The 12,600-nt window shown below is 33.4% G+C and overlaps 1 protein-coding gene across 1 annotated transcript; it reads right to left on the bottom strand.

Moving 5' to 3' along the window:
• Nucleotides 1-7,446: 7,446 nt before the first annotated feature.
• Nucleotides 7,447-9,530, bottom strand: LOC132713884 (uncharacterized). Its single transcript, XM_060696588.1, has 3 exons — nucleotides 8,663-9,530; nucleotides 8,063-8,168; nucleotides 7,447-7,654 (listed from the first exon to the last, which is right to left on the bottom strand). The coding sequence occupies exons 1-3, from the start codon at nucleotides 9,528-9,530 to the stop codon at nucleotides 7,447-7,449; spliced, it is 1,182 nt and encodes a 393-aa protein (XP_060552571.1).
• Nucleotides 9,531-12,600: the final 3,070 nt, after the last annotated feature.

Genomic DNA, 12,600 nt, shown 5'->3' on the forward strand with positions numbered 1-12,600 from the left:
ATTGAATCGGTGACCCGGAAACGGAAACTGTATCACTAATTTTCTCATTGGTCAATAATGGAGGTGTGTCTTTCCGTAGCGCTGGTTCCCCAACTTCACGATATTACACGCACTGAAGCCGGTGGTCATTTTCGCGAATTTTTTACATACGAAATAGTGAACATTGGCGCATTATTTAAAAAAAAGATTTTTCGCTGTATAAATTACACAACAGTTATTTTGAGAATCAAAATGACAATCCTTACATGGTAATCTATTAGCCTGATATTGTTTACATTGTCACAATATATAGAATTTTAGCAAATTTGTGTGTTTAAATTAATTGCCAGTTTGCCACACTTGATATACTGTCCTGACATAAGGCTTAGTGTTTATGTCAAACGTTAAACATCCTAGAATTTCATCATTCTTTGTGTAAATATTGCATTTCAAAACACAACTCCAAGAATTAAAAAAAAAACAATAGCAAATTAGCTATTTAGAATGTCAATACAAGCAAGATTTCAATAAGTGATATCAGTAAAAAGTCTAACATGAGAATTTACTCGCATTCTTTACAATGAAAGTGTGAATCTTTTCTCTGATATTTTTTCCATTTCATATGATGCTTTAGACCTGCACAATTTCTGTTCAACAATGCATTACAACTGTCACATTGTATCCATTGTGTCTCCTTGTCATGTGTATCACAAACCTTGCAATTCACATCTGAATCATTTTCTGAATGCTGTTCAGGTTCAGAATGAGATGGACCTGGCTCTGAGTCTATATGAATGCTTGTGCTTTCAACAGAAGGGGTTAACTGTTCTGAAGATAATGCTTTTTGAGATTTTTTTGAACTTTTAACTGCTTTGGTTGAAGCTGATTGTTTTCCCAATGTAACATTTTTACCACTTGAAACTCTTATCTGCTTTCTGTGAGCCATTTTTTTCTCCACTTTATAGCTGTCTAATACATCCTTCCTGAATTGATTCAGCATAACCATTAAAAAGTATTTAATGATATGTCTGTAAATGTTTTCAATCTGAACAACTTGCAAGGTCATAGAGCTCATAAGTTCACCCACATCTGTTCCAGAATCACTCAACTGGTCAGCTTGATCTTTTTCTGTACAACATTTATTTACAAATTCTTCATACAGAGAAAGAGATGATAGTATTTCATTCTGGCACTTAGTAAATAACTCACTCCCCATTTTATTAAAATTTTTTCCACTAAGTAAATTCAAACATTTATCTGTTAACTTAATGAAGAAATGAAACAGACTGTCAGAAATATTTGTAAGTCCTCTGTTCATATTTTGCCTTCTTGATACATCCAAAAGGGAGTCAGGTTCTACTGTGCAAGCTAGAATATTCTGTTCCTCTTGTTTTAGAGAGTTAAGTATTTTCAAAGCACACTTTGCATTTTCATAAGTTTCTTTATCAACCATTTTACTAGAGTACCTATAAGAAGATTTTTTTGTGACATACTTATGCCTGACTTTTGCTATGCAATACCCTCCAACATACCTTACTCTAGCTCTTGATGCTTGTGTGATTGTCCTTTGAGAAACCTGCCTAGCAGTTGCTTGAACTTTTTTTGCCTTTTCATTGATAATGTAATTCCTAAGTCCCATTACAATGTTGAAACAAATATGCTGGTGAGCAACATCATAACTTGATTCACTTTCAAACAATTTTAAGCAATTCATCCTAAATTCTAAACTTGCACCATGCTCATGTACCTTTAAATAAAAATCTCCCAGGTCTTTAGAGTTGATCTGGCCTGTTTCATAACTGGGACATTCTTCAATTAAAGAAGAAAGTTTCTTGTACTCTATTTTTGCAAAATGCTCTACTTTTGCAAAGTCCATTCTTGATAATATTTCATTATTCTCATATTGAATTGGTGTCTTCACTATTTCAGATCTGATTTTCTCAAGAATATCTTTCAAATTGATATCTTCTGGTAGTGTAATATTTTCACTTTCAACATCCTCTAAATTAGCAATAACTTGGTTAAAATCATCATCAAGTTCATCTATAGTTGCTTCAACATCAGCCTCAGTGTTCTGGAGTCTGTCTATGTCAATCAATTGACTTGTGTCAAAAAATCCAGATGCACTATGGTGTTTTCTGAAACATCAGAACAACAAAGTTACTGGTAACATTCCTTTACAATTTAAGTCTAGATATTATACAAATAACTGCTGCAACAAAAATATTAAAATATAACTATGACACCAGCAATGGCTCTGATTGGTGCACTTTTACATTTAGAATAAATAATGAGAACCTACATTAGTTCCAGTAATTTGAATTATATAGCACATTCTACCCTTTAAAGCAGCATGCCTCCAGACTCATGCTAATTTTCATGAAAATTTTGAAAATGTATTTGAATGTATAATATTGTTAAGAAACCAAAAGGAAGCAACTGTTTAGTCTTCACAAATACAGTATATAAAATAAAATTATGTTTTATGTTAACATTTTCAATGACCTCTGAATATTAAATTCAATGTTTAAACTAGCCATAACAAGGGTGCCATAGTCACAAAATACGCCCGTTTACGTAAGCTTTAGATGGAGATGGGGGCATTATGGATAAGTGTTATCTAGCAAGCAAGTTTTTATTCTTGGCACTGTGTTGTTAAATGAACCTTAAAACAAATCAGTAGGGAAGATATGCACAGGATGTGTGACCTTGACCTTGGTCGCAGGGACCTGAATTTTATGCACGGCACTCAGCCTCACAATGATGAACATTTGTGCCAAATTATATTGAAATCCCTTTATGCATGTAGAAGTTTTGCTCCAGACAAGCGTTTTTCTATGAGCTCTAACTGTGACCTTCACCTTTGACCTAGAGACTTGGTTCATGTGCAGGGCACTACGTCTCATGGTGGTGAACAATTCTATAAAAGTAACATTAAAATTCCTCCATGCATGTAGAAAATATGCTCCGGACAACATCTGGATATTTAATCATCTCCAGTGACCTTGACCTTGCAAATATTAACCTAAATTAAATGTGTCACACCTGTAGTCATGATAGTTACCATTTGTGCTACAATCCCTCAATAAATGATGACTAAATGGTCCATATACACATCTTCATATTTTTATCTGAACTTTGACCTCTATGTGTGACCTTGACCTTGGCCGCAAGGACCTGAATCTTGCGCGCGACACTCCGCCTCACAATGGTGAACATTTGTGCCAAGTAATATTGAAATCCCTCTATACATGTGGAAGTTTTGCTCCGGACAAGCATTTTTCAATGAGCTCTAAGTGTGACCTTGACCTTTGACCTAGAGGCCTGGTTCATGTGCGCGACACTGCTCCTTATAGTGGTGAACATTTCTATGAAGTTTCATTAAAATCCCTCCATACATGTAGGAGATATGCTCCGGACAAAATTGGACGCCGCCCGCCCGCCCGCCAGGGGCGTTCCCATAATACGTCCCGTTTTTCAAACGGGCGTATAAAAAGGGAGGGAAGTGACATTCTTTCAGACATATCCCTGTAATAGATAAATATTTGCACAAGACAAGGAGACATGGTTTTTTTAAACTGTATTGATATTCTAAATTGTTAATCATTTTGAATCAAATTCTGACTAATTAAAGGCACATTATGTCCCAGAAGCAGTAATTTTTTCCTTCTTTAGAAAAGGCAATAATGAGTTTTACATTGTTAAAATAATGATTTTAAAGAATGTCAGATACTTTAATATCACATGAAGAAAGAACTTTGAAATGTTGAAATGGAAATTATTTGTATTTTGACTTCCATACCCCTACAAATACTATACCATCATAACTGTACTCATTGTTTATAACAGGCAAAATTAGCAAAAGATGGTTTAGGACATTGTCCAATAAATCCAATAGGGCATCAATAATAAAAAGCTTTCAAGAAATAAAATGTAAACATTTCTGGGGCATAATGGGCCTTTAATATGCATGATGTACAGATGTGATAGTTTGTGCTACCCATGGCTATCAACTCTGACATAACTTGGCTAAGCATTTTGACATAAATAGTCCTAATGTCTAAGCATTTAATATTTGTGACAAACTATCAGACATTTTTAAAGTGTTCAGTCATTAGAAAATGCAACATGTAAATTTAAAATATAAAGTAGTTAAAACTAAAACAGGGGGAGGGGACAACAACATGTTCTTGAATATAAAACCATTAAACATAAATGCATAAAAAGATGTATTAGGAATAATTTTTGACTGTCAAACATGTAAATACCAAACATGTAATCCATAATTTTATGTATAAACAGAAAATCAAAGTTCAATTTATAACAAGGGCTGGAATCCATAGTTTTTATTTAAAAAAGAAAAGAAAAATTATATAATTATACCTATATATTATTATCAATTTTCGCTACCTAACGATGTCATGAATATTATATTATAATAATTAAATGCACTTTATAATTTCCATAGGTTACTTAGTAGAGTTGAAGAAGATGTTAACTCAGAAATTGAAGTGAATAAGCTTCTTCAAATGTATGAATTTGAAATGAAAGCAGCTGGAATAATTCAAAGTGGTGAAAAACGGGTTTTCTTTGAACACATAAGGAATGTTTTTCCATCTGCTATAAAAGAAAGGAAAAAATCATCTCATGAAACAAAAACAATATACAGATGTATCAAAATAAAACCACCTCATCTACAGCAAGAAACAGGATTTTCAAGTTTCCCTGAATTAAAACATTATTTGTATAAGGACTTTGTAATAAGTAAAGAAAACTCTAAGTCAATATCATGCACCATTACAACAGGTACTACAATCAATGATGTCCCTCTTTGTAAAACTTTGGAATTCCTACATAATAAATCATGGGTGCTGAGTGTAAATGGAAAAGAGATAGACCTAAGTAAACTGCATGTGTCCAACTCATATATCTTCACAAAGGAGAGCATACATTTAGTATGTGAGACAGTTCTTAAACTTAAACTGTGTATTGGTGTGCAGATAACTAGGTCAGTTATCATAACAAGATATCATAATGTTGAGTGTATGAAGGTAGGCAGTGAGACTAGGAGAATAGTGAGGTCTATGCTATGTGACAAATTGGTTGTAATGAACAGTATTACTGAAATCTGTAGAAAGTGCCAAAAATTGACTTTAACGGTACCAGACACCAATAAAGAAAATAAAAATGTAGATAATACAGTTAAAATTGACAGCAAAAGTAAAACACAGGCTATATCAAAGAAAAAATTAACAGTTGAAGACCTAAGAACCCTGATTCCTGACATTACAAATGAAATGGCAGAATTGATTCTCAGTCAGGCTGAAAACGTTGGTCGTGATCCCCGCGGTAGAAGATGGTCCCAGAAGATGATTTCTGTTTGTTTACAGTGGTACTGTAGAAGCCCTATTTCCTATGAATCTTTTAGGGCAACCAACATGTTAGTTATGCCATGTCCATCTACTCTGATTATTTATAAAAATACAGTAAAGCATGAAACAGGTTTTGATAGTAAAATTTTAAACTGGATGCATTCTGAAGCCGTACAAAAAGAAATACATCCTGATGGCTGGATTGGTGGTATAGTAATTGACGAAATGGCAATCCAATCAGACCTGCAAATAAGTAAGAATGGAGATGTTGTTGAGCTATGTGGTTTATCTGACCTAGGAGAGGAGGCCAATGCATCTGCTATTCTTCGCACCGGTAAAAATGAAAGAAGTGTAGGGACATATGCATTACAATTTGTCTTCCTTGGACTCACTGGATTTCGGTTTCCCTTTGCTCATTTCATTACAAATGGTATTCAGGGCACTGAACTATATCTATTATTTTGGGAAGCAGTAGATAAACTACAAATGTTTGGATTCCATGTAGTCTATACAAGTTTAGATGGAGCGCAAAGCAACAGAAACTTCATGAAATATAACCTGAGTAAAACTTCAACTGACAGACCATTTCAAACTTCAATACCATGTAATTTTGGAGAGTTAGTTTTTATCATGGATGTTTCCCATGTCATAAAAAAGATAAGAAACAATGTTTTTTCTAGTGGAACAGAAGGTAAAATCAAGCACCAAACTAGACTTTTGACTTTGCCCTCAACATATACCATTCAGTGGCAAATGTTATGTGACTGTTTCAACTGGGACAAACAAAACTGCCTACAACTGCATAGAAAATTAACAAGTGAACATATAAATTTGACATCACAATCCAAAATGAGGAATCATCTAGCAGAGGACATTTTAAACTCAGAAATGTTAAACACAATGACACAGTTTAAAGCATCATTGGGTGTAAAAGGGGATGTGCTAAATGGTATAATTGAATTTCTTAAATACACATCAAAATTAATTGACATTTTTCGAGATATGCGGCCCATTATTCACATGGATGATACAAGAATATCTGAACTTCTTGATATAAGTGCATGGTTCAAGACATGGAGAGATTTTGCTGAAGATAACAAGGCATCTAAAAAGGAAAAACAAGAACAGTTTTTATCATATCAGTGTTATGATGACATTCAATCATGCATTTTGGGTTTTGTAGGACTTTGCAGAATTGTAACAAAATTATCAAAAGAAATCTATGTAACACCCGGTCTAATAAATTCAGATGTAGTGGAAAACATATTTAATCAACAAAGATCCACCTATCATGGGGCCAACTCAAACCCAAATGCCCTACAGTACAAGCGTGCTTTGAATAGTATTATAGTTGGACAGAACATTGTTTCCCGAAAAGCAAATGCTGGAAAGGGAAGAGATGCTGCTATGCCTTTTAACATTTCCATACAAAATTATCCATCCAAAAGACAAAAGTTATCAGGTAAATATTATTGTATGCTAACATTAACAATTTTGTCATATTTCCTTAAAAATGTACAAGACAGTATTTATAAAAAAAAATACTTATCCCTTATCTGCTAAAAACAAATGATTTCTGTTTTATCTTGCCATAAAACTATCATTTTAATGTTATTTGCAAAGAAATAAGTCCCACAGTAATAACTATTATACATGTGTCACTATGAAATTTATATTCTGATAAGTATTCTACTTTGTTATTTCATTTCAAGTGATATGAATTATACTGATGAATTCATTTATATTTTAACAAAATACAGTTCACCCTATTAAGCAGATAGGGCAGTCTAGTGCACTTACCAATAAATATATATGCATCAATGTAATGACAAAATGTGCCTGATATAATGAAGATTTTTTCTGGCCAAATCTGAATCAATACTGTCAAACCTGTTTTAAAGACAACCTCTGATTACCTTGCAAATAAAGACCATTTTTCAACAACCATTTATTAATTTTAATTGTTCATTTATTTAAGAGAACAGAGTACCCCAACCAATAATTACCACTTGTCTATAGTGGCTGTGTTTATTCTCTTCTTTAGGCTGCCTTTAATAACTGGTTTGACTGTATATTTTCCCTAACTATACTTGTCTCACCTAACAAAAGAATTACAACAGCTTCTGTCCTGTTCTGTTTTAAGACTATCTTCGGCATTCACAAATCGTAGGATCTTTTCAGGTTGCTGTATACATACTTTACTTGTAAAATTTATTACCCTCAGGCCCTCCAGTGTGCATGCTCTTCCCATTGCTACACCAAGTTGACCTGGTTTGAATATGTCCCGGCAGTCAACTTCAACTCTGAAAGCAATAAAGGATGAAAAATTAAGAGACAAAAAACAACAGACATAAAATATTGTTTATTAATGCTTCTTAATATTAAACTTACAATACTAGCATATATCAAATTCCTTTTATCACAATGAACATTCATTGATTATATGTTTAGTATCTGCTTATGTCATATTTATATGCAACTATTTGTTGAACAGTTGTAAAAGGTGTAATGTTATAAATGCTACAATTAACAAACAAGAGAACTTTTACAAAATTAATTTTACACTAACAATATTTTTGGCAATCTCCTATTTATCTATTTTATCTTTTTACTTTAATGCACTCACACTTATTAACAACATAACATATCCATGCTTAATAAGAATGATATTTACAAGTTGTGTGTAGATGTAAAGAATTTTATAAATTTACCTTTCCAAAGTCATACCCTGGCTTTTATGAATAGTAAGTGCATAGGCTGGTTTCAGTGGATATTGTTCCCTGACTGCAACAACAGCATTTTTTCTTGGATCAAATACTAAAATGAAAGAAACAATGGAGTTCAAATAGCACTGCATGTTATTATAAACATAATAATCCAAAAACAAATCATTGTGAACAAAATACATATGTCTGAGTACATCACTACAATAACACAAAGTATATACTGAGGTTTGGTATGTTGTTCATTGAAATTCTATTATTATTAATAAAGGGTTTACATTTTATGTACTAAAATAAAGTCAGACAAAACATTTCATAGTAAACGCATTAATATTTCTAGATAATATATCAATGGCACATATGCCTTTATGGTATAATTTTATTCAATTAGCCATGTTATATAAGAGTTTACATTTTATTTTAATGATTGTAAATTATTGCTGACTGTTATAATGAGTTTTTTATTTGTACTTGCCTTCAAACCTAACTTTTTCTATATATGTTGCCTCTGTCATATTTGGAAACTCCTCTAGTACTTTTCCATTTTGTTGTATATTATACACTGTTCCCCTCAGTCCATTTACCAACCGATTTGATAATTTTTTATGAGCATCACAGGATATCCAATTTTAAGCCAAAGGTTTCTAGGTGTAGTCTGTCCTTTCAAGTATTTTTTATCACCAGTGTCTATTGAAATTGTTTCATGTATTGGGCCCGGAAAATCAAGTATTCTATCACGATTATAGTCGTCAACTAAATCGTTTGTAGAAAAAAGTTTAATGGTTTCATCTTGTAATGGTCTTTGAAGTTCTTTTAATAATTTGATTGTTTCATCAGACACCACTCCAATGGATATCTCCCTGATTGCCTTTATCATGTCCCTTTCATTCTGTCTCACAACCTCTGTAAGAATTGTAACATGAGGGAAAGCTTGGTTGAAAACATCACTTTCAAAACAATAACATCCATCTTCATTATAACGGGCACAAGGTACTGGTGCTAACTGAAGAAAGTCCCCAACTAAAATTACTTGTAGACCTCCAAAAAATAATGTCTCATTCTTTAATGAACAAACCTCATTTAGAGATTCCAGGAATCTCTTGCTCATCATTGACACTTCATCAACTACTAAAACGTCAGTATTCTTCACTCTAGTTAACACATCTGTAAATTTAACATTGTTTGAAACAATACGTTTTATTTCAGAGGGCCCATATCTACCATCACCAATACCAGACCACCGATGAATGGTCATCGGGTTAAGTTGAGGGGGATACACACTACAAGCAATTCCTGTTGTCGCTGTTACTGCACACGTTTTCCCAAGCTGTTTACACATTTCTACAATACTGTTAATTAAGAACGATTTCCCAGTACCTGCTGAGCCTAGAATTAGCAGATTGTGACCTTGGCCCACAAAATTCAGAGCTTGATTCTGTTTCACGTTCAACGACATTATTATGTTGCGATGCGTTCATTAAAGTTCGCGAAAATGACCACCGGCTTCAGTGTGTGTAATATCGTGAAGTTGGGGAACCAGCGCTACGGAAAGACACACCTCCATTATAGACCAATGAGAAAATAGTGATACAGATTCCGTTTCCGGGTCACCAATTCAATATGGAAGCGGCTAACCAAAACAAAATAGTGCTGCTGAATGAAGGCGGAATTCGCCGATATTAACAATAAATAGGACAAGACATCACTTGTGAGTATTACATAAATACATTTTCTATTGATTACAATAGGTATTTATTAAGAAAAGTGCATGTCTGACATAGTTGCCGTTGAAATGTACATTGACAGCGAAATTCAATACTTCGGTCACATCGTGTCGGGGTTTGTATTTCAGGCAGTTTTGAGACTCGTACTGCCTTTAGTCTTAGTGTTTGATAGTAAATCAACTCGGGAACGAAAAGGTATATTATTTCTGCATCGATTAAGCCCGGGTTACCTGAAATCGGCTGAAAAATATGTCAGCTACGCAGGTCAGAATACAACCATGTACGTTTTCTCATAGATTTTAAAGGGAGAGTTACATACCTTTACATAGTTTATAGTATCAGTATCATATTTTTTGATAGAATTGTTTGATTTTGTATTGACATGTATTTTGAATGTATTGAAGTATATTTGGGTAGTATTGTGGGTCCTGGGGGGTGGTACCTTAGGGGTAGGGCTTGGTCCCACGCCGATAACCTGTGTAAATATCTAGAATTATACGTCTACTGCAGATGATCATAGGTCTGGTTGACCGGGTGTCTCGTGTGACGAGATTAATTAAATGCATGATGGCGACCGTCGTATGTCAGTGCGAGAAATAGCGGAAAAGTGTGAAAAGTGTCAGTAAAACAACAATTCACAAGATAATAACTGAAAACATGTAAATGAACAAAGTGTGCGCTAGATGGGTATCGAAACTATTAACGGATGTGCAGATGAAAACTTAATTCAGTGTTTCTAGGGGATTTATGCAACAGTATCGGTACATGGTTTGGCTCTAACGTAACAGTAAATATCCAAAACTTCATCTTATACATGCACGGAACAACTGTAAGTTGTTGTTAAAAACAAAAAATCTCCATGTGACCTACATTGCCATAATTTGCATTTTTCTATACTCAACGCGTCATATTTGTAGTGGTTACATAGCATGTCTAATGGTTACGTCACATGTCTAAAAATAGAGCATCAACAGTGATTTCATTTCATTATATTTAAATAACCCACAATGTCGGTCCTTCTTTGTTCAATAGAGATAAATGCGGTTGTGTTAGAATATTCTATTTATCACATATCCAAATAAAAGTGTTTACAGTAAAAATGAATCATCTTTTCATTGCTGCAATGCCACAAAAGTAGCACGTGTTTATGATAAATGTATTTATTACATTAAAAACTCGCCATGACCTGTATTAATGAACATTTTTTAATATCCATTTCATTTGTATAGAATGGGTACATTACTGTAAAATAACATGATTGCAGATAACATCAACATGTACATGTATATGCAAGCTAATTTAGTTTTTCATATCCTATGAACTTTGCATATATTGATTTAAGATAAAACCATTCCCTGGAATAAAAACTTTTTTTTAACAATATAATAAAATTGAAAATTGAAAAGACATTAATACTAAGAGGGTAATCCAGTTCTTTTTTGTGGTATAAAAATTATCATATCTACTACCACTTGAAAATATTGGAAATAAATCCCGTATTGATAAAAAAGAAACCTTGGATTTCTGTTCATTATCTTCTTCTTTATTTTCATTTATTTTCATTTATTTACTTTTTTATTTATTCTATTTTTTTTGAGACTGAAATTATAAGACAATGGTCCGACAAGACAACAGTAAATATACTTTACTGCAATAAAGAAAGAACTTACAGTGAAAATACGGACCATGAAATAAGCATTTTATTTCACCAAAAGTCATGAGCAAACATAAAAAGAAATCAAGTTGGTTGATAATATTTCCTATTTTCCGTCGAGGTATTTCTTAATCTTTAATCAATGCCTTCTCTAAGTTCCCTCGACTGATTTTTGTAGTAACTGGTTTCGAACCAAATCCTGCTATGACAACAGGGTGTTCCTTACCCCCACGCCATACTGCAACAGGGACTATACGCTTCTAAACGTGTCTCATTTGTCCGATACAATCTTCAATACTGACGTCACAGTCATCAATTCTTAAAATAGAAACGTCTGCGTCGTTTCCTTTCGATAATGATCCAATGAAATTCAGCCTGAATGCGCGCGCAGGTGATGGCGTCACACTTTTTATGATTTCGTTCAGTGGCATACAGAGGTAAAGAAACTTTGTCATTATCATGGGTAGGTCGTATGCAGGTCCTTCTTGATTCTCGATGTGAAGGTCACTGCCTGAACATGAAAAAAAATGTGAAAATTAGAAAGATGAAATAAATTGACTATTAGCAGAAGAGTATTCGTATTATGTTTGCTTTGTTTGGTTTTACGGCTCACCAACACAATTTAGGTCTTGTGGCGCTGAAACAGAAAAGGCTAATTGTTAACTGTCTATGAGTAGTAAGCGCCTATGATTTCTAATAAATACTGATATTTTTCTGATTCACTTTCAAACCTATAAAAATAACAATAAACAGACGACAAAGTGATAACTTATAATTTACGAAACTGTTTTTTCAAGATGTTTTCATAATATTTCAAAGTTTTATTACATTTTAAATGAAATTGTACTGTAGTTAAATAAGATATTATATTAAAAAAGGCATTACAAACATCCTTAAGATTTTATACCCAAAAGATCAGGCCAGAACTTCTGTTTTATTGCCATTTCAGCCACAGTCCAGTTGAAAGCACCCACACCATGCCCGCAGTCAAATAATACACCACGTGATCTGGCATCTATTACGTCACTATGAATTGTTTTAGTCTCTGAATCCAAAAAATCCGTGGTATGTATGTGTATGTCGGACAGCCTAGCGTGCTCGTAGATGCTGTCAAATTGATCAACATATTTCATTATCTATGTGCAACG

The sequence above is a fragment of the Ruditapes philippinarum genome, unplaced genomic scaffold, assembly GCF_026571515.1.
Source record: "Ruditapes philippinarum isolate M1 unplaced genomic scaffold, ASM2657151v2 ctg1913_1_1_1_1, whole genome shotgun sequence".
NCBI classification, from domain to species: Eukaryota; Metazoa; Mollusca; class Bivalvia; order Venerida; family Veneridae; genus Ruditapes; species Ruditapes philippinarum.

Excerpts from the sequence above, each read along its gene's own strand:
- LOC132713884 (XM_060696588.1), bottom strand. The coding sequence starts at position 9,530 with ATGTCGTTGAACGTGAAACAGAATCAAGCTCTGAATTTTGTGGGCCAA. Across the intron at positions 8,169-8,662 it reads CATAAAAAATTATCAAATCG|TATTTGATCCAAGAAAAAAT; the intron begins GTTGGTAAATGG and ends CTTTCATTTTAG. Across the intron at positions 7,655-8,062 it reads CAGGGTATGACTTTGGAAAG|AGTTGAAGTTGACTGCCGGG; the intron begins GTAAATTTATAA and ends TATTGCTTTCAG.